This window comes from Lepisma saccharinum, chromosome 8 (assembly GCF_977018435.1).
Source record: "Lepisma saccharinum chromosome 8, izLepSacc3.1, whole genome shotgun sequence".
Taxonomy (NCBI): Eukaryota; Metazoa; Arthropoda; class Insecta; order Zygentoma; family Lepismatidae; genus Lepisma; species Lepisma saccharinum.
This window is the reverse complement of record NC_139236.1, coordinates 29,543,913-29,567,651: the sequence shown is the minus strand read 5'-3', so window position 1 is coordinate 29,567,651 and position 23,739 is coordinate 29,543,913. Positions and strand designations below refer to the sequence as shown.

At 37.3% G+C, this 23,739-nt stretch overlaps 1 protein-coding gene across 3 annotated transcripts in view; it reads right to left on the bottom strand.

Annotated features, from left to right (window-relative positions):
• Window positions 1-23,471, bottom strand: part of RhoGAP15B (RhoGAP_ARAP and RA_ARAPs domain-containing protein RhoGAP15B) — a 71,231-nt gene extending 47,760 nt beyond the window's left edge. Inside the window, exons 1-4 of one of the 3 annotated variants that reach the window (XM_083126384.1) lie at window positions 23,266-23,471; window positions 11,451-13,588; window positions 6,030-6,216; window positions 2,724-2,838 (exon numbers count right to left, since the gene is read on the bottom strand). In XM_083126384.1, the coding sequence (XP_082982510.1) occupies window positions 2,724-2,838; window positions 6,030-6,216; window positions 11,451-13,570 (2,422 nt within the window). In that variant the 5' untranslated portion in view covers window positions 13,571-13,588; window positions 23,266-23,471. Of the gene's footprint in view, window positions 1-2,723; window positions 2,839-6,029; window positions 6,217-11,450; window positions 13,589-23,032; window positions 23,103-23,265 lie in introns of those variants that run through there. The other 2 variants (XM_083126382.1, XM_083126383.1) reach the window with 2 other exon arrangements.
• Between the last annotated feature and the right edge of the window lie 268 nt (window positions 23,472-23,739).

Genomic DNA, 23,739 nt, shown 5'->3' with positions numbered 1-23,739 from the left:
GTATCGTCAGTGCAAACTATTAAGATGCTGAATCAATTTTTAAGGAAGTTACTTTCCATTATTTTCATGCACGGCAAATGACAATGGTTCAACTCCTGTGTGGTGGGGGGAGGCACACTCGATCACTGCCACTTTGCTCGGTGATGCCAAACGTTCTGATAGAAGGTGAAAAAATGCCATGGAAGTAATTTTTAATGAAGTTGTTAACGATACTTTCCTCCGAATGTTGACAATCTTGTGGACATAATTTGCATTTACCTCTGTTGATATATGCACGCGTTATACACAGTTACAAAGCAAAAACAGGCATTGTTTCATATTAGCTGTCAGAATGATTCTGTGTATAATATGCAGAACAGATTTCTGATAGATTGATTGATTTGGTGTTTTAAGTCCACTTTATGCACAGTAAAGCTAATCAGGACTGGACCTACAGTTTAAAGTGGGATACAACCCCTAAGTGCCTACACCGGGTATCGAACCCGGGACCCCTTGAATACAAGGCGACAATGCTACCACTGCACCATCGGCAAGGCCCAAACAGATTTTTGGGCCAAAAATTTTCGAAAAAAGTTATACATGTGAAATTACTATAACTATGTTGAAGACATTTAAAATGATTCAATATTCAAGTATAAACGTTCTAAGTGATATCAACTCAACCCTACATTTAACAACTCTGAAATCTTTCTTTCACAATGTTCTTTTTAAAGAAAAAAACAATCAAGTGTTTAATGAAAAAAACACAACTGCATAAATATAGATTAGGGTTCCCATAATTGGACAACAAACAAATAAATATAGCTACTTAGAAAATGGAAAGGGATTGTTAAGTGTGCATAATATTTTGGTCAACATTCAATTGTTTGTAAAGTTGTTTATTAACTAAATGTAAGTTCAGACATCTTAGAAATGGTTTGGTAAGTTTAGTATTAAATCATTGTTATTTAGTATCCTCGTGTTAATCTTATCTTATGAAGTACCTATGTGTGTGAATAGATTAACCTCTGCGTACATACATGACAGGAATAGTAAGTTGAATCATTAAATGGCATTACGATAAAAACTGACATTATGATATAAACAACTGTTAGAAACGTAAATAGAACACTTACTAGATCAAAGTTCCTCACATTTTGACCAAGTGGTTAGCAGCAAAAGATAAAAAGATATATTTATATTGAACACAATTTTGAGGGGAAAACTGTATTCTATCTATGTATATAAATGACACTACTTGTTTAGAAACTACATCATAGTACACAATTAAAAATTATTACAAGCATCTGGGCAACAGAACGTATATATCACTCTTAGAAAGATAAAATGGATTTTTTTTTTACATATATCACAACAGAGAAATTTACTTTTGAAAAGCCAAAAAAAAGAAAGAAAAAAAAAGAAAGAAAATACCACTCAGTACAAAAGTATGTAAGAACACCACATTATTAACATGTTTTATTGTTCAAACTAAATTAGATAAATTTTACGTTGGAACCCTAAGTTTCCACATACCAAGCGAACACATCACAAAACATGAATTATTGTCAGAAAATAAGTTATATGTGGGTCAAGCCATATACTAAACAGAGAAGAAAACTTGATCTGTATGATATATTTTGTACTGTTGAAAATGGCATTAGGATTGGAATCAGCAAGAAAAATGCTGAAGAAAGTAAAAAATATGTTGCGCATTAAGTCATGAAATCTTTTTAATTCCATCACTTTTTAAACATACGTAGTGAAACAAAAACAAGACAATCAGAAATTTGCAGCTTCGCTCTCTTGAAGTCTTGACTCATTTTTTGTGTAATGTTATGTTTGCCATATTTATAAATTACTATTTTTACTATGCTATTTTGATCAATAATAGTTATTCAAAGTACTTGAAATTGTCTTCATTGATTGACTCATATTTATTTTTCATATGCACTATTATAATAATAATAATCCTTTGCGCAACAGCCCATGAAGGGCCTGGGCATACCTACCGACTGCCGGTCTCCCTCCCACACTTTCTCTCGTCACCTCTAAACGTGGAGATCTTCAACCAGTATTGGAATAGTCGGGGGGTCAGCCCGATGTATCCCCAGCCGTTATACTAGGTCATCTCGACTGGATTACGCTCACTCACTCGGAGCTTCCCAATGTCCTCACGATGGTGGGTTGCCACTGGTCCTATACGTAGGCCGAATCAATTCCGACCAGAGCCGGATTCGAACCTACGCCATCCCGTGCACTATTACTCATAAGAAAAATATCGAACTGCAAGAATTAACTATTTATAACAACATAAAATTGGTACAATTAGTGACAAATTACTGATAAACCCAATGCTACTTTCAATCAAAATCAGTTATATTATATGAAGGGCTCGGGTGTAAAACACGGTGACATTTTCGTAATTTTCAGTTAAAAAGTAAAATGTACCATCCTTCAATTTTCGAGTGAAATTGCCATATCATAGAATTTGCATTAGACTCAGTGAAGCCTTCTGAAATCGGTAAACACAACACAAAAACAATTTATCTACAGTATAGCCAATAAAACTTTTTCTTATCTTAATGAACTCAGAAATGACCAAAATGTCACTTACCATGTTTTACACCCGAGCCCTTCATATATAACAAACCCCCTTCACCACACAATAAAACCATCTGCAATACAGTGATGGAGATTTGAAAAATAACTCAATCTCCTCAATATGTTGATTAAGTACTTACTAATGCATCTAGCTTTCCTTAGATCTGCCTCTTGTAATGAATTCTGAATATAGTAGTACAGGGATCGGTCCTTAACTGCAAGCCATCCTAAAGCCCAGCATCCACTAATGCCCTCCTGATTAGATTAGAAACATCTCCATTACTCAACAAAGACAGCACAATATTACAATAACGTTTCAACTACAACATTGCATACTTTAGCACTCTCAATAAGATTCACAAGTTGTAACATTGATTCAAATTCAAATTTTCTTTATTAACAGCCAAGGTTCAGCAGTTTTCCAACGTATTAATCAACCAATACTGGTTTATCAAATCTTGTGGTTGGCAAAATAATCCAGATTATGGAATATGTAATTTCTGGATTCCAGAATTTTAGTTTGTGGAAAAGAGAAAACTATGGAATCTGCAAAATTTCAGGAAAGTGGAAAAACCTGGAATTCTTAGTTTTCAGAATTTTTCAAAATTTCAGAAACTTAACTTTTTCTGGATTTTCCAAAATATAGAATCTTCTAGTTTTACTTTCAGAAATCAAAAAATAAATATGTCGAGAATTGGGCATCTCTAATTAGCACACGATTAAAGCTGCTTAAAAATCAAATATTTAAAGTTATTCTGATACAGTGTGTGTGTGTCCATTAGCAAGTAATCGAAAAGCCAGTGTGTTGCCGGAACTGCTTGAAGATAGAAGTCATGCAGTTCTCCACATGGATTATTTTTTGCCATGTGGCAAAATTGCACATGAGTGTCATGCAGAGCTATGAGAAGCGGTGGGTGGTCATTCTTCATCATACTGAGCAGTGGCGAGTTGGTTACAGGTTCCAACATGGAAGGGTATCAAGAGCTGACCTGCATGGTGTTTCATATTTTTTGATACATCCTCAAATTGTGCAACGTGCCACATCAGTTAAATAAGATACAGAAATTGAGTGATACAAGCACAAAGGGAATGACATTAAATTGAAATAAATGAAACATGGGCATTTGCATACATACAGGAACTGAAGTTTCACCAAGATGTCACACAGTTTGACAGAATCCCTCCCCAATGAAACTCATGATCATTTTGGCTTATGACAGTCAAGGTGATCTTGTGTATCACCAGGTTCGTAAGGGCCATACTGTAAATATGCAGTATTATAGAATTTTTGCAGTATCAGATGCTCCATGTTATTTGTGAAAAATGCCCAGAACTACTGTCACAATAACACATCACACAGCAACTCTTGTAAACGATTTGTTCCATTGGTGAGGTGGGAGGTATTAGAACACCAGACCTCAGTCAATGTGCAAAGAAGCTATTGCATGGAAAATGTTCCGAGAACAAGGAGGACATTTTGGTGGCATTTCAGCAATGGGTGGAAAGCTCGCTCACTCACTCTCTATTACATTAGTGACTCAAATGCAGCCAATGTTATTCATGGTCTTCTCCATCACTGGCAATCTACCATGGACAATCTTGGAGACTAGTTTGGGAGTTAGTTTGTATTGAGCATTACTGTGTACACTATATTTCTTTAAAGAGGTTTGCCTTCTGAAATGATGACTGTGTTATAATAGCAAGTTTCCAAAATCCCCTGACTATCCTTTACTGGCCCAGGCCACTTTAGTGATAGCATTCAGAAGCACATCCAACAGGCTTTCAAACATTTATTCTGGCCCTACAGTGTTGCCACCTGTTCGGCAGGAAAAAAATAGTTGCCATGGATTCCATAATGATCTATGTACATCTTTGAAAGTTTAATAAAGGGGGTGGGTCACTGTGGATCAAGCAGAAGGCTTACTCAGTAATACATGGGAGACCCAGTGTGATTCCCAAGTTGGATAATCTCAGAAGGGAATTTTTCCAGTCTCGCAAGCCCAGCTGCACATCCGACCTGACACAAAGCAACACAACATGACGAGGCAAGACGAGTCTTGTTGTGTTCATACAAGAACAAGAGGGCAAAAAAGGTGTTGATTTCTTTAATTCCATTCATAGCAGTGTTCCATGACAACATAACTTTCCAAATTGCTAACAAAAAGGAAGTTGGGAAGGGTGTAAAATGACAGTGTGTGCAAGGTATGGTCTCGCAGGATCAGGGAACCCCCCCTCCCCCATAGGAGCCAATTTTTCCTGGCAACAAATGTTAATTTTCATTACTACCAGGAATGTTTCTATTCCCTTACCGTTTTTGGCTCGTTACATGCAAATATGATAACTTATTTTTGATATTTTGTTCGTACAAAAACTAAATTTGTTGCATAACAAAAAAATCACTAACATATACATGAAAACATGAAAGCCACTGAAGCTTTGGAAACACATTTTCCATGTGAAGAAATGAGTAATCAATTGTGTAGCTTTGTTTGATATTGTATTTCTAATTATTTTTCATTATAATATTAATTTATCTCCTCTCAAAAGAGAATCACATGAAACCAGCAATATATGAATCCTCTCGCAAAGAAGGAAAAAGATTAATTCGCAAAGTGCAAATACATCGTTATTCGAGCAATAAATATAAAACTGGTCTAAAGATTTTTTCCTTACAATTTACGATACGTTTTGTACATTATATTTTCTGTCCTAATACAAGGTGATTTCCAATAGACCTATTTCTTTTTTCAAGTAATGTAATTGTGCCACTTCATTCCATACTGCATCAATTTTGTCCTTATTACGGTAACCAGTCGAGGAATAATCGTACAATGGAGGTCTCGCTTCGACGATTAGCTTCTCTGGATCAAACTCCATTTTTAACCTTGACCGCACCGTCAATATAATATGTGCTGTTAAACGATACAGTGATTAGTCAATGCAAGTGGTGCACTAAGAAGAAAGGATTCGCACATGCGCATCGTGCTTGTCGCATTGTGCAAGGGCCAAATTCCAACGACATTCACTGTTAAGTTGCAAACCGTTACATCGTGCTTTGAGGTGACTACAGTCAATTGTTTCATCTGGTATGTGGCAGCCCATAAGAGCCCCATGTTAAATGTTTCCCTAGCCATTTTGCAACAAAAATGACTTGTCGCGTCGCGTCATGTCGGATCCGGTGTGTGGCTGGCCTACGGCAACTCTAACCAATGGGTAACAGGCAGAGTTAAGATGCCCAGAGCATGGTGAAGACCATCACCTCCACTATGGTCCTAGATCAAGAATGTGAATGAGAATTACACACAGAAATGAAAATTTGCTAACTTATGAATCGCAAGAAATTCACTTACTTACAAACAACTTCCAGGACATTTATTTCACTAACATTACTAACAAAAATGGAAACAATTCTTGCTCTTAACCTAATATTTATAATTGCTACATACCTTCATGTATGCCCATCCAGCTCTGATGTAATCTGAAGCCAGCCTAACAGGAAATGACTTGGTCAGGCTGTCAGCAATCTTCTGCATCCAGATCCTTCTCTCAGTGGAGTTGACACAACCAAACATGTAGCTTCTGCCCTTTAAGGATGTGTTTATTTCGAAGCAACTCAGATCTTGTAACTCTGGGCTAACATGAAAAAGGAAGATGGTTAATTTACTATCACATAACTTACACAGTGTGTAACCTGACAAACATATAAAAGTATTCATGTTTGGTGAAAAATGACGAGGTTTTTAAATAATAATGTAAATGAATTACTAATGTTTAATTTTTTTATATTATTAATATAAAGGTATGTAAATGCCCATATCCTTCTGAAAACCACAAATATACCCAAGGCAATCTATAAAAAAAGTGAAGGAGGCAGAAAGGCACAGGAGTGAGCATGTAAGTGTGTTATGGATAGACCAATATGAAATGTTGTCAATACCAATGAGGTACAGATATAAAATTTGCCCATATGATGCTGGTCTGATATAAAATTAAGACCACATTAGTTTTTTAAATGCCTTAATTTACCGTATGTAACTAGGTGAATGCAATAGTCAATAAAATCTGTATTTAGACATTAACTTTAGAAAACTAGGGCATATGAATTATACATCTATATCCAAAAAAATAACAAAATGGCATACACTACATAGATATAAAGGACTGTAAAAATCTCATTAATTTAGCAATAAACTGATATGACTATAACAGACAATAAATATTAAGTACCGATTAAACTGTCTCGTCCCTAATACATGTATGTATGTATCAGGGGAAAGCGAGGCCCTGTGCGAACTATATCTGTGAGGCCCTTGTATTATGTAGGCCTAATGTTAAAATATCAATAAAATCAGTAAAATTATTCTCTAACGCCAACCTGGTTATTAGAATTGTGTAATTTTTACCTATTGTTAAGCACAAGCGCAGTATCGCCCTAGAAAAAAAAATTTATCCTGTGTGTTCGCAGCCATGTACTGTAAATTTACCCTTGTTGTTATGTATTTTTTCTGAAAGAAAACGTGCTAAATACGAAAAGGAGGTCATCACAGGGGTAGCAATTTGTGTGTTTCTTTAACGAGTTTATAGAATGCTTCCAATTAAGTAACTAATTTGATATACCCTGCATTCGTGTATTATTTTGACATACTTAAATATGTCCAAAATTACTGAAATCATAAACAAAGTAGCTACGACATAAAGATAGTGTTCCAAATATTTGTATCAAAAATACTTAACATATATTGTTTGTTTACTTATAGAATGATATATATGAAAATATTTATGGAAACAATGCAAATTCAATGAAAAGTAAAGAAAACAATTATGTTATTGGATATGAATAAATATTGCTACTTTTTAGTTAAAGTAACAATATGATATTAAACATTCCCGTTTTTGCAATTAAATATAATGAACATCAGATTGATTGATTTGTTGTTGTAAGTCCACTTTATGCCCAGAGGGGATAATCGGTACTGGACCTACAGTTTAAAGCAGGATCTGAACCAGTGTGCCATGTGCCTCCACTTGGTAATGATGTACATCAGAATGAAAACAAAATGAAAATGTAATAGTGTTTACATTATGATTTTGTAGGACACCTGTACTTCAGACTAAGGAAGAAAAATTGAAATATATATATATATATACATCCCGCGAATATTTATGCCCTAGGCCCTGTAATACAAGATCATGCTCTGCCAAATACTTAATGGTATACAGTATTTGTTTCCAAGACCTCATGCTAATGCTGCTTTTCCTGTGAAATCAAGTCCCTGTTGCTCATAAATATTTATATTTTTCTGCAGTCTAAATTCAGATTTGGTTCATTTTTTAAGGCATTGAATTTGACTTTCTGATATTTCATAGTTTTGTAGCCAATAGCTTAAATGCCTCCAATCATCGCATCCTTCATTTGCCAACATGCCCCCACCCTTCTTCCCAAACAGCTTACAACAAAAACAGAAAATCTTATCTTTCCTCTTCTGTCACCTTTTGTCGACCGTTTCCCCATTTTGCATAACAGGCTTATAAAATCCAAGTGAAAACTGTCAATTATCACCATTAATTGAGTAATCATGATTTATGATGCAAATAAGGCCCTTTTGAATGATTGAATCAAATTCGGAACTGTTTAAAACTGATGGCCACACACCTGGATCTAAAAGCAGAGGCAATCTGACACCTGACTCAGAAGATGAACATGAAACGTACCCCTCCTCATATAGTTCCTACATTTGACACCTGGTTCACAGACAAGCTACATTTAAGGTCACCCCACCACTGGTACACACGACTTGGACTATATCACGAACACACTCCGTAACATCATCATCAACATAACACTAAAACCCTTGACATCAATTGTATCTACATTATTTCCGTTTATCGTGGCAAAATTTGAAATTGAAACTGTATTTACAGGCAGCAAGATTTCTTCGAAGGCACCCTTCTGACTTTCTAAAAACGCATGTCCATTTTTCCCTTTTTTTTTTAGCCATTTGGAATCCAGATTCAAATTTACGAAATTTGTACTGTTCCCCAGACATTCCGATAATCGCGATTCTACACACCGGCAGGCACTAACTACTGTGTCAAACATGAATGACTTGATATTTGTTGACACTTCGGCATGGCTGTAAAATCTGGAAACGTTCCTTCTCTGGGAGGGATTGAGAGGCAATCAAAATAAAGTACTCATATCTCCAGATCTTTACTTCTATATCATCTGCGGGGACAATATGCCGACCCAAGGTTCTTAGACATGCACACCACCTGCCTTGAGAGGCCTGTTTCTAAAGCCCCTTTTTGGAAATAAATGGAGCTGTAAAGTTTGACGTCAGAGGGAGGGAAGGCTGTGGAAGAGAACACAGTACACCCCTGATCAGAAAGTGAATAATCTTGTATAATTTTTGTTGTTCAATTCGTGTGTTCCTTATGATTTATTTTTGTTGGATTCTCATTTCATATCTAAGTTTGAGACATAAATACTGTCCTCAAGTACAGTAAAACGCAATATGAAAAAACTGATATTGTTTAACATGTTACCTTCTGACGAGAAGTTGCAAAAAATTATTGAGAAGAAGACAAATTTGATGTGGCAAATTTTATATTTTGCTGTTCGTATTTTTACGAGAGTGCTATACAGGCGCTATTTACAATCTGAAGTGCTTGGAATATCACCAAATAAGGACTAAAGATTGACGCCAATCCTGTGTTGCAAATTGCATGCCTAAAAAAATCGGGAAATTACTACTGTCACAAACACTATACATGCAGACAAGCTCAAATGTAAACACAATAAAAATAAATTCCTTGCAAACCGAAGTTTGTTTAAAGGCTGCAGTCACATTTCAGTGCATAAAAGTGACAGGCAAGTTATTGCTTGTGCCAGCAATGGGACTGTTCTCAAATTATATTTATGCCTACTTTTCTTATTTTACATCACTTTTCTGCCTCTTTAGTTAAATCGTAACGATGAGCATGAATGACGCTTATATAAAATTGAAGAAGGGACACTCACAAAGGAACATCCAAATCCAGGATTCGAGTGAGTGCATGTTTTGAGAATTAAATATTTGAATAGTAGGAATTTTAAAAAAGAGGAAGAGGCTACAGGCCTGACTCTGCATTCGTTGAGTAAATTCGATTGGAATACATGTCTGGGAGCAGGGAGGTCAGGGATCAGTTCTAAGCTATCGATTGAGATGTCAGGAGAGAGAAAGAGAGAGAGAGAGAGAGAGAGAGAGAGAGAGAGAGAGAGCTGGAGGAGATTGGAAAAGACACGTTGACACGAGTCCCAAGTCAAACTCTTCGTACAGTCGCGAGCATAACCACTCACCGCATATCTTCAGCTGCAGTAAAGAGACAGCTAGCTATTCCTATAGCCAGGGCTCAAAAAAACCAGGTTGCCATGGCGACTAAAAATTTCAGCCTGGCGACTGTGATCTTTTGCTGTAATACTGATGTTTTTTAAGTTTGCATGTATGAAATTTTGAAAACTCTTAAGTTCAAATTGCAGTACAGCGTAAGTTAGCAAATGATTATTTTATCAACGTTGTGTACATTCCATAGAATCAGAAACAATTTCTTACTCTTTGTCCCCCAAGCCCGCATTCAACCGCTTTCTCACATGATTTAGCGCTGTTTTGAATACGGTGATGCTCAACTTCTTATAGTATACACAATTGCTAGTAGGTGGTTTTCTGGCACCTGATTTTCAGAGCTGGCACCTAGCTCTGAATAATATTTTTCGAGCACTGCCTATAGCCATGCTGATCCAATCTGTAGGGGTTTAAAATTCAAGACTTGTGTATTGCCATTCAGTTAAGTGCTTCACTTTACCTCTCGCACCTTACCACCAAGCTCACCAACAGCAGAGAGTGCTCTACCATCAAGGATGAATGATTAAGTGAGCTACATGAACCCAGTTCGATCCAACATTCTTGCAGTTAGGATATATGAGTGTGTGCAATAGATCGATACATAAAATGGATACATATGCTGACAGACCTGCCTTAACAACTAAAAATATCATATTACAGTGCAACAAGTACGTGTACATCATTGTTCACTTACCGAAAAGGATAATCATATTCTGCAAAATAGTAAAATGCAGTTATAACATTAAATCGAACATTATTTTAATGTGACAACAATCGGAGAAACATAAAATGTTAGCCTAGGTGGTTTTGGCCCATAATCATCTCATTTCATTTTCACATATCGCTGTGTATTTTAAGATATTCAAAACTGCATTTTAACGTGGAGATAATGACAATGTTCACTTAATTTTCAATTTCACTGCATCTTTTACTTCCTGATCTATATTTGAGGGCTCACTACCACAGACAAATGGCGGAAATATGTGTACTAATAAGCTTCGAGAGTTTGAGTGTATTCCGCTCATTTGAACATTTTTCGCTCAAGCAAAAGACCTATCAATTCTGTGTGTCATCTAGCGTCATCTGTGTGAACTATCAAGCACTCGAGCAAAAAGCCCTCAGTGCAGTACTCTAATGGAGGACTTTTCTTGCCATGCCAGTTCAACGAGGAGGGAAGCAAAAAGAGGGAGACTAGGACACAGGATGGGAGTGGGGAGAAACAAACAGGCGTTACTTCACAGTATCTGCAGCAAGATGGAAAAAATGTTCTCATAGGATGAAACCAGTATATATACAGGTAGTGTGTAAGCTTGACAAAGATCTGGGAAACCAGAACAAAACATACTACAAGAATAAAAAGCACATTCCAAATTTTATTTGATTTGATACGCTAGTATGGTTCTTGCCTTTTGGTTAAAATGACAATATTTTTAGTTCATTTATATTAAGTTCATTCTACTATAACACAAAAAAGTTAGTACTTACCTTATTCTGTGCTCTGGCGTAAACTGCACGCTGAGAATCTTTTCAAGAGGAAGCGTTAACTTGACTAGTCCAGAAGACTTATCTTGGAAGAAATCAATTTTACCATCTCCCAGAACACCCCATCGCTGAATGAAATCCTTCTTATTACTGCTTTGGTATATGACTCCACTGTGTTTTATTGAATGGGTGGCATCTGTCGATGGAGGTTTCATACCATCATAAAATACACTCTGCGTTGCTTGCTGCCGCGGATGAACAGCATTCGAAGCTTCCCTCAGCTGCTGTGCAACACTGCTAAGTGATAACGAAGCATCCAAACTCTCTATGTTTGACAGAACTTTTGACCGGATTATTTTCTTCATGTTACTCCACCGCAGTTTTGGGGAATGACGCAAAAACCCTACTTTGGTTTCCGAGGAGTTCAGTTCAGGTAACTGGGCATTATGCACAACACTGCTATTCTCAGGAATTGCAGCTTCATTCTGCGTTTGAATGTTGAAATTTGATGGAGATTGGGGTTCACTATCAATTTCTACTTGGCTGTTTGTGTAACATTCACTTGCAGAAGATTTATCATCCAATTTTGGAGTTATAACAACACTCTCTGATGTTATTGAATCAAATCTTCTTGGAGGAATTGGGGGCACCTTTTTAGGGGGCAATTCGATTGAATTTTGTTTCAAAACACCAGCAACTTTGTTTATTTTTCCATAATTGGACTTAAGACCTCCATCGTTACTTTGGGTATTGATATTTGACGAACTTACAGTGTCAAATACGGCACGCAAATCTTCACTCTTCTTATCACCAGAACTAATTTGGTTTGAGAATATGCTTTCATACAGAGGATCAAATTCATAAATGACAGATTTTGTTGGAAATGATCGCAATGGTTTCTCTTGCCTCTTGAAGAGTCCGCTAATTCCTAAGCTGTTTGCACTATCTGTGCTTCTTGAGCTCCGACACTCCCAGTCATCACAAGATTCATTCTGTGACAAAACAGAATTCACCGTTCCAATGGATGTAGGAGAACCGCAGTTGCTATTTTGAGCTCCCTTGCTAAGATCTCCAAATTTGTTTATAAGGCTATAAAGATCGAAGTCGCTATGTGCAGGGGATGACGCATCGATGGGGGCAGGCATTTTCCCGAAACACGTAGGATCTCTCTCATAAATATTGCTTGGTGCAGATGCATTTGAGCAGTTGTCAGAGTTGTCGGCATTCTCATTTCCTTGTTCGCAATCTTCACTCTCGGCGTTAACTGTATCGTAAAAGTTCCACGAATCGCTGCTCAATACGGTTCTTGTTTTGTTCGTTCCAGAGCTGCTTACAGAGTTGCGTGTGGAAGAAAAATCGGTATCGCTAACTTGGAACAAGCTCAATGACACAGAGTCATTGTCTCCGTGAGAGCTCTTCCAGTCACCAATGGCTACATCTTCATATACATTTCCACTGTCCGTGTTCGAATCACTCGCACTTACAGAAGAACAGGAATAGTAAGGTTCATAGGATGAATCAGTCAAAGTTGATCCGAACTGAACTTCATCGTAAAATGAGTCATCGGGCAATGGAGGAGGGGGATACACAGGTGGTCCACCAGAAGTATTATCAAGATCATCCTCATTAAAAACAGAGTTCACAGAATCGTAATCAGCCTGTTCAAGAAGGTTATTGGACAATGGTGAGTGAAATGAAATTGAGTGGAATATATCCTCGCTTGGAAGATCTGAACAATTCTCTCGATTATCCGCATTGCCATCAGCAGCCCCAGATGAAACATTTGAATGTGTACTGCTTACACTTAAACGTTTTGCAAGGGTCCTGACAGAATATTCAAACAAACCAACATTTTTTCCCTTGTCCTGTGAATTTTCACTAGATTTGCTGCTATTCTTGCTCTTAAAACTGTCCCTAAGACTTTTGACACCTCTGTTAAAAATGCAAGGAGCTTCATCTTGAGGGCATGTATCTATCCCTTCAGCACTTGCACTGTCTTCAGCAGTCGATCCTTGTGCTGATTTTGGTCCCTTTTTCCGAGGCAATGGAATAGGTTTCTTGGTTGGTTTCCCTTCTTCGTGAGGACTTGTGCGGGGCACAGGAACAGGGGGAAGCTCACTCATGTTGACTCATGCGGATTCCTGAAAAGAATTAAAGTTACATGAAATGGCATTGTATTGCTTACAAATATGTTAAAAATCATGTATAGCATTGATGAAACCATTATTTGAATCTATATGTATGTATACAGGGTGTTTCTAAAGGTCGTTTACAACGCTTGGGAGGTGATTCCTCACACGAAAATAAGCAAAAAGTCTAAGTTCCATTTTTACGACTGAGGCTTCGTTTCCGAGATAGGAGCCTCGCAAAAGGTGACAAAGTGAACGTCACACCTAACTGGGACGAATACTATAACAGATAGAGAGGCGGTTCCAAGGGAATCATAAAGGAATCGTATGTGCTCAGTCCGGAAGTCACTATGAAAAGTTCACTGCACGCATGCGCAATGGAGTCCTCAAAGGAATTGGGGATTTCCAGCAAGAACAATGCATGGAAAAGGTATGTAACGCAGCAAGAAGGACCGTGACAATGAGAAATGCGTTCAAGACAACACATCCCGACCTCAAACATCAAAACATGAGCACCGAACACAAAATCCGAAAAGTTGAGCACGGTTGCATACCCCAGTTACTCGCGAGGAATGAACGAATCATGTCATGTGGCATACGAGAGACACATTACTCCACCAGGAGTAGGGAAAGAAAAACATAATATCAGATGATTGCGACAACGTGTATTTTTACACGCGACAACTACGTAATATCTCCCCCCCACACACACAACAAACAACAAATGCTACAATGTCTTACGCACAGACAGTCCGTGTCACTGTACACCAACTGAAGATGTCACTTTCACCACACAAAGGGGGTGGGGAGCAATACCAAGAGTGTTCTCACTGGGATTTGCCGAGGGCGATAATCACAGACGGTTTTCAAAATGTCTGCCGTTCACTTCTACGCAGAGATGACAGTGACGAATCAAGGATTGTCGAGTACGAGCAAACAAGCCAGGTGTATCTGCTACCGTCGCGGCGGCGATGTTGATGCGAGCAACGAGGTCCTCAGCTGATGTGACAGGTGTGTCGTATACGAGGGTTTTCATTTCTCCCCAGAAGAAAAAATCAAGAGGGTTGAGATCTGGCGACCTCGGTGGCCAAGGCACAGGCTCATCCCTACCAATGAACCTATTGCAAAACACGTCATGCAGGAAATGTCGTACATTACAATCGAAATGAGCTGGTGCACCATCGTGTTGGTACCACATTTCTTGCCGCAGTGCCAAAGGTACGGTCTCCAACAGTTCAGGCAGAACCTCACTAAGAAATGCATGATATGTGCGACCATTCAGGCGAACAGGGAGAATGTATGGTCCAATTAAATGATCATGTACTATCCTGCACCACACATTCACTGAAAACCTGTGCTGGTGATGGGCCACAAAAAGTGCATGTGGGTTGTCAAAGTCCCATACATGACTGTTTCTACTATTGAAGACATCCATCCTGGTGAAAATGGCTTCATCTGTCCACAATACGTTTGCCCCGAAGTGAGGGTTTGTGTCCAGCTGATGCAACAACCGTTGGCAAAACTCCATACAAGGGCGAAAGGTACGAGGTAACAGTTCTTGTACTTTCTGCAGTTTAAAAGGGTGGATTCCTTCCTCTGACAACACTCGCCAAACATTCACATGAGACGTGTTTCGTGCCCGAGGGAGCACGCGCGTACTGGTGCCAGGATGTTCTGCGACCGCTGTTAACACATCTTCTGCAAACTGATGTGTGCGTACACTTCGGGGTCTTCCAACTTCTTGCCGCGGTGGTAACACTGACCCTGTTTCACGCAGTCGACTGTCCACTACCTGAAAGAAGGCGTGAGACGGTAAACGTCTATGTGGAAAGCGTTCTCCATAAAGACGCCTTGCCTCACGGCTATTACCACGTGCCTCCCCATACATGAGATGCATGTCTGCTAGCTGCTGAGTCGTATACGCAGCCATCTGTGTAATAGGGAGCTGGAACTGCAAAGTATTGTTTTTGTTTAACACTGGCACACTGCACAAATTGGCCGTATCACCGTACGAACACCACAGATCAATTGTTGCGATACTTGACTTGCCCACTCCACCACGTCAACTTCTTTCTATACAACATACTAGTACTATTCAATGCGTATGACAACCTAGAGCGAACTGCTGATCATATCCCAGCACCTGCAACACGACTGGAACGACTGCCGGAGAGAACCAACCCTTCGAGCTCCTCTCGCGGGAACAGCAGTCATGAAGGTCAAACGTAGACTACGAGAGCCAGACTTGCCTGTGCAGCGCTTCCAAAACTGGTCTCTTTTACGTCACAATGATCGCGTGCGAACACTTTTGGTATTGCTCCCCACCCCCTTTGTGTGGTGAAAGTGACATCTTCAGTTGGTGTACAGTGACACGCACTGTCTGTGCATAAGACATTGTAGCATTTGTTGTTTGTTGTGTGAGTGTGGGGGGTGGGATATTACGTAGTTGTCGCTTGTAAAAATACACGTTGTCGCAATCATCTGATATTGTGTTTTTCTTTCCCTCCTCCTGGTGAAGTAATGTGTCTCTCGTATGCCACATGACATGATTCGTTCATTCCTCGCGAGTAACTGGGGTATGCAACCGTGCTCAACTTTTCGGATTTTGTGTTCGGTGCTCATGTTTTGATGTTTGAGGTCGGGATGTGTTGTCTTGAACTCATTTCTCATTGTCACGGTCCTTCTTGCTGCGTTACATACCTTTTCCATGCATTGTTCTTGCTGGAAATCCCCAATTCCTTTGAGGACTCCATTGCGCATGCGTGCAGTGAACTTTTCATAGTGACTTCCGGACTGAGCACATACGATTCCTTTATGATTCCCTTGGAACCGCCTCTCTATCTGTTATAGTATTCGTCCCAGCTAGGTGTGACGTTCACTTTGTCACCTTTTGCGAGGCTCCTATCTCGGAAACGAAGCCTCAGTCGTAAAAATGGAACTTAGACTTTTTGCTTATTTTCGTGTGAGGAATCACCTCCCAAGCGTTGTAAACGACCTTTAGAAACACCCTGCATATGTGAAAAGTGTGTGTGTGTCTATGAATATCCACCTATATATATGTGTGTGCAAGTGGATTCTAATAACACTGTACTCCCTCTGTCCCATAATTATAGTCCGGTATGCCAAAATGGTAGTACAGGAATGACAGACGAAGAGGCAGATGGAAAGCACAATTTGTACTGATCCTTGAGTAGTAAAGTTGTATGACTCATTCCCTTGTTTTATGTTCTTCTGTATGCACCAATGTTACAGTTTGAATATTAGGCAATTATTATGAGACAACAACCAAAGGTGTACCGGACAATAATTATGGGACAGAGGGAGTATATTGTAAAATAAATGTACTCTTGCTAGAATGCATTATATTTAATATTTGTACAATTTCAATTTTATGAAATTATATTGTACTGCTTACAAAAATGTTAAAAACCATGTAACATTGACGAAACCATGGATTATTGTAATCCCTAAAGGTGAATAAATAAATCAAATCAAATACATTTGTAACATATTAAGAAATTAAGTCTTTTCTTTTTCTAAAATATGTATTTTGACCATCCCAAATGGTCCAACACTGGTTGCTTGATCATTCTTTAAACATTTTTTTTATTGTTATAAACCCCTATGCAAGATTATTTCGAAACAGGTAATATTTTCTTTTTTATGTAACTTTGCCGAAAAATGACGGCCATTTTTGTTTTAAGGCTTCCAACCAATTTTGGCCTTTGCTGACAGTTACAATAAATAAGAAAAATTATCGAAACCTGGAGTACAAGCATTGTTTTCAGTACTTTTCAATTTACATTTTGTATCCTGTACCGTTTTTTGCCATAGCTGAAATTTAGGACCAAAAAAGATATTATTTTGAACAAAAATCAAAGCTTACGATTTTTTGTATCAGGGACGTAATGTAATATCAGAGCTTTAATTTTTAGAGGAAATATATACATCCAAAGTTTTAGACGAAAATATTTTAGCTGTTAATGCTTTTCTTTTAGTTATAGCTCTATGAAAATGCTACTTTTTCCATGTGTAAAATAATTTATCTACCCCACATACAGAATACATGCACTAGTAATTGACCAGTTATGAACATTTTACCATAACTTCATTTCAAGGTTGAAAAAAAAATCCAGGCATCAAAGAATTCTAAATGCTGGTTTAAATATAATTTTGCACTAATATTTATATGAAATAAATATTTTTAAATTGGCGAATTCAAGTCAAAAACACTAGTGAATATCTAGATGCTAGTTTTAACAAGATAAGAATGTAAGCATTGTGCATATGGTATTTGATTTAAGGTACAATTATCGTGATCATATGAGCAATGTGTATTTTTTATATTTTCTGAAGTCCTACAAAAACTGTAAAAGGTGTGTAAAGTGGTGAAATGCAAATTTTCTCACTGTAAGAAGGCTTCTCAATATGCTTTCCTTAACGTGCGAGAATTTCTTTGTGCCAAAAATGCATTGTAGTCCACATACTCATATAACAAATCTACTGAATTTGAATCAGTGAATGACAACAATGGTCACCTACTACTAGAGATGGTGTCGAATTAATTCACAATAGCTAATTATTCTGATCCGTTGATATAACCATTGCATAAGCATAAACTTCACACAACTTTAAGGTTTCTTATACCGGTAGTTGTATGCCAATACACTGCATCTTTATTTGTTTTGTTTGTTTGTTTGTTTGTCTCTTCTGCTGAACTATTTACTTGGACACACGAATCACAACCTGAATATGGCTTTAGATCAATGCAAAATAATTTCTTAACGGACTCATTTAATTTTAAGCCTTATTGTGTATTGTAATTTTTGGAAATGGTAATGTGCAGGGTTAGACAAATACAGGGTCACCATGGCACCTGAATTGTCATATCCAGTTCTAGAATTTTTCTTAATAATTTGAATTCACTTACGGAAATTTTCATTACTTTTTTTCAAAAAATAAAAAAGTGTATGTTACTTTTAATGTTTGTGTGTTTTCTGTATCATGCGTTATCATTAAATCAGAATAATGAACATGGCATTATACATTTTTGCATTGTTACTAGCCAAATTTTAATATCTGCAGTGATATTGTAGAGTCACTGGCGAACAGTTTTGGTAGGGGTCTGGAATTGCAAAGGTGGATAATACAAAGCTGCTTTCCAGGGGGAAGGTGTATACAATAAGTAGAGCCCGGAAGTTCAGGCATTTATTTTCGTTAAAATAGGCAAGCAAAAAGGCATTTATAAAGTGGAAAATAGGCACTAAAAATGAAAAAAAGGCAAAATAAAGCGAAGAAAGGCACATTTGGAAGTCACTTACTTTTATCTATAATCTCTGGCAAAATGTTAAAATCTACATTGGGAAGAGCATTTCAATTTTCTCCGTCTTGATTACACATAACTACAAGCTGTTTTTTTTAAGTTCTCAACATTCATTGATAGTCGTCTGTCAGAGAGAATATTTTTCATAATAGAAAATGATCTTTCTACTTCGACAGAAGTTATTGGAGCATACATAAAACAAGCTAATGTAGCTGGACTCATTTTGGTAACAGCATTTTCACCTTTTACAATATCACAAATTGTTTTCAATTGTTTCAAGTCCTTATTTGCACTCACTACACGTTTGCACTTTTCCGCAACAGCTGACCCCTTTTCTCCTGGCACTTCCATCATCTGTTGCATCGATTCCTCGAAGAAATTCATGGATGCTACAAGAGTCTCACCTCTTTTTTTCAAGCTTTGTAATTGTCTCTGGCAATGCACAATAATGTGCAAAAATAAACGACAGTTCATTCTTCAGTTCTGAATAGCACAGGAGTTTTTCACTTCACGAATTGAAGCCGCTTCATTTTCTGGAAGAGCATCGATCACCTCACTGATTTTTTCGAGGTTGTTAGCATAATATATAGCTGCTGATATCCAGGTTCCCCAACTTGTCAAGACTGGTTGCGGAGGTAAACTAAGCTCAGGCGCAACTTCCTGAAATTTTCGGGTTCGAGAGGGAGATTTCAGAAATATCTTCTTTGTGTTCGAAATCAACCTCTCCACACCAGCAGTCAATCATGCACAAGGAAATGTTAACTGAAAGGCAATATCCTAACTCAGCATGAAATACTATTTTCTCACACTTTTCTCCTTCAGCAATGTTGAAACATGCGTGAGTTCAATATTACTTAAATAAAGCGAAAATTATTCACAATAAACGGAAGAAAAATAAATGCCAACATATTTTTTAAAAAAATGGTCAAATTTCATTGAAAAAGGCAAAAAAAAGGCATTATAATTAAAAATAGGCAGTGAGGTCCCAAATAGGCAAAATGAAAAGACTTCTAAAACATTCGAAACAACATAAAAAATGTATATCCGGAAAATTTTTATCAATATATGCAGCAGATAAAAAGAGGCATTTTGCCAAACTTCCGGGCTCTAACAATAAGATATATCCTATATTTAGAACTTTCTACTCTCAAAAATAGCTAAAGAAGTGAAGGTGAATATTTTTTAAAAAAAGCTGTATCGCATTGTTTTACAAACAAAGTTTTAACTATGCTTGCCTAACCTAACCTTCCCGGAAATGTTTTTTGGGGCTCTGCGTCAATAGTTTGTGGAGCTATTTAGGTATTTTTAGGTTACAAAGGTTGGAAACACTGCATACCCACATGATCCACGACGCGACTCAAGCTGTGCCTGCCATATTGTGTGTTACGGAAGCCAAAAAAGGAAGAACAATAATTACTGTTAATGTAAAAAATTGAAATTATTTTCATGAAAAAAAGCAAAATGCCACCTTAAAGATTTTTTCGCAATGCAGAATAGGTAAGTACGAATGTTAAAAATGACAAAATAAACGAGTGAGAGGTGTTCAATGGAGATCGAACTGGAACCAAAGAAGCAGGCATCTGATTTACCTATTTTTAGTTTTGTCTACCCCTTGTCATGTGAATACCATACATATTTCCCAGCAAGTGATCATGCACTAATTGATGATGTATTTTATATGAACTTATGCTGCCAGATACAAAGCATTTCAAGGGTCTTTTTACACAAAGCAGGTTTTCATTTGAATCTTTAGCCCTTTTTTCTTTCCATTTTCCATATGAAAAATTACTTCCGATTGTAATTTCATTCCTACATGCTAACATTAGTAGTTTAAGCAGGTCAGATTTGGAGCACTTAGAATTATCATAATGCTCCTGTATGTCTAATGTCTTAATACTTGTATGTTTTGAGTAAACACTGTCAGGTTTGACTGTCTTAGTATTAATGTAATTTCTTTTCTCTCCACTCTCCTCTTCAGACATTTAGTTGGCCTACTATGTAGAAAAGGTGCATGTATTATAAAGAAATAGGGGTAACAGTTAGATATAGCGAAAACACATTTCTTCAAATTTACAGGAGAAAAGACGGGAAAGTACTTACGGAATTGAGTTCCTGTGGACTTGTAAGCTGGGAATAGTGTTTTTTTTTCCATTCGTGCAACTTATTTGGCCGGTAAATAATGTATTTTTCGACATTTGTGTATCTCCATTGCACAATAGCTCATGCCAACATTATCGTCGACTACGTGAATCAAATGTTCCGTGCGTTCGATTATGTAACCCCCTGTCAGTGTAGCAACCACGCGGTAGTTTTACAAGATGACGTGTGAGCATTTTTTTTTTCCAATTTAATATTCTGTTTGCCTAACCTACCTGAACCTACCCTAACCTTCCGTGAATGGTTTGTGGATCAATTTTAGCCTAAAAACTATTATTTTTCGGTTAATAAGTGTTAGTGTAGCAACCACGATGTTGTTTTACAAGATGACGTGTGAGCAGGTTTTTTTTTTCAATTCAATTTTCTATGTTTGTGGATTTTGGTTTGTGGATCAATTTTCGCTTAAAAACCTTTTGTGAATAGTTTCTGCGGCATTTATCGGTTCATAAGTTTGGTAACACTGCATATCAGCTGACGATAAGCAACGTGAGTCAAGATTTGGCCGCCAATTAGCAACGACCAATAAATACTTATAATGTTTAAAATAATGCTCTTTTCATTGAAAAAAAAGTAATCCCAAGTTGAAAAATGTTCTGTGATGCATATGAGGTAAGTACAAATGAAATTAATTTGAAAATAAACGAGTTAAATGTGTTTTCGCTATATCCAACTAGTACCGAAATAAGAATACTGTAATCGGACTTAGGTCACTGGTAGGACTAACATTGGTTTACATTGCTACTCTTTCTTTGGGGGGGGGTATATGTTCACTTTATTCGTTTACAAATTCTGGTTCGTTATAACTTTTCATTTCAGAACAGAATAGGCATGAGTTTACAATACCGGACCACTCTCCAATTTCTATAAAATTTCGCCTACTTATTAATTTCGGTGTCCTGATGACGTATCTGTAGTTCATATTTGGCGGTCACTTGTTACAATTGTACATTTATGTGTAGGACTTGTAAAATAACCTTGCGATTTACCACGGTGATTGACTATAGACAGCAATTCGGAACCATCTTTCTTTCACAATTCGCTAATTGTCTTCCTTTACGCACAACAATCTTGCTGATATCAGACGAGGAATGCCTACAAGGTTAGGTTAGGTTCCATTAACATAAATACAAAGGAAAATTAATATTTTAGCTAAGAGAACTATACCTTGTCTTGCCTGTTGATTTCTTCATGTTGGGAAAATGGCGTCTTCCGTGGAGTTCTTGTTACGTTAAGAAAACATAGTTTATTTCGTTTTTTCTCAATTTCTATACTTGACCGCCAATTATTACATGCAGATTTGTAATTAAGAGTCAATTAGTGAGTTGGCGAAATTTCATAGAAATTGGAGAGTGGTCCGGTATTGTAAACTCGTTCCCACAGAATACAAGGAAATTTCGCCATGAGTGATACTGAAAAGTGGAGAAGAAAATTAAAAACTTCCAATGTCAATGGTAGTCGCATTATTCTCTCTTGGCTCCTTCTCCCAACCCACACATTTTACAACTTTCTAGAAAAACTACAATAAAATGGTGTGTATGACAGGCTGATTTAAAGAAGACAGTCTTGTCTTGTAGACTATGACAAAATAGTGTGTCCCTTGTACTTAAGAATTATCAAAATATTATTACATGTATACAACACACTTGTGTATGGCGAAACTAGTTCATGATATTAATACATATCTTCAATTAGTGGCCGATTAGTATATTTTTTTATTGTAGGGCACTCACGAGAATGTGTCGTCCGAGAAATGGTTCTTACAGAATAGCCTATTCAGCAACAGCAAGTATTAGCTCAAAGGGATGAAATCTTCTGTATTTTAGTTGTTCCCCATATGTTTATTTGCATCAACTAATATCCAACAGCACTGTTTTCATGTGATAAATGGAGTTTTCGTGTCGATCATTGAGCACGAAATAGGAGGGGAATAAACAATAATAATAATGATAATTCAGTCGCTACAAACATATACGTACCTCACTTGGGTTTTGCTTGTCTACTTCCCCACTGATACGCTTTCTTTTCTTATTTTTACAAACACACTCCCTATGTTTCTTATCAATGACGTGATTCACTCTTTTATCTGTGCGTTTTGATTTTCTTACTCAGTGCGCAAACTGTAGATGTCCTTTGTAGTTTGCAGATACATTTGGAATAACAGTAGTAAACCGAACGGTAATATTTAGATTAATAGTTACAAAAAACTTACTTTACCTGATCAGATCAAAATTCAGCATGTTGTTATGGATGCATGCATTTCCAAGTACTTGGTAATGAGTCATCAACACTGAGTCTACGTCGCGCTGTCACTGCACTGCACAGATCTTGAGTTTTTTTTTCCTTTTCCCGTTTCTCGCCTTCTCAAGTCCAGCATCGTTAAATTTCCCTTTCGTACAATTTCGTACACAGAATCGCTTTCCTTTACAACACTCTGGTTCTTGTATACTCACTAGATGTACTTTTATGAAAAAATTGAAAACTACACCCATGAATTAAGTATACTGATGTGAGTACTGTGAGTCAGTTTACAAGAACGAGCGTCAGAAGCGAGCCAGAAAAATATGTAATCCACAGGACATGTATTGGTGTTTATATTCCCTTCATAATGCGTTGCTTTTCTGCAATTTCCTAGCTGATCACGACAATGATGATCAGATTAGATTGATGAATTAACACACGGGCC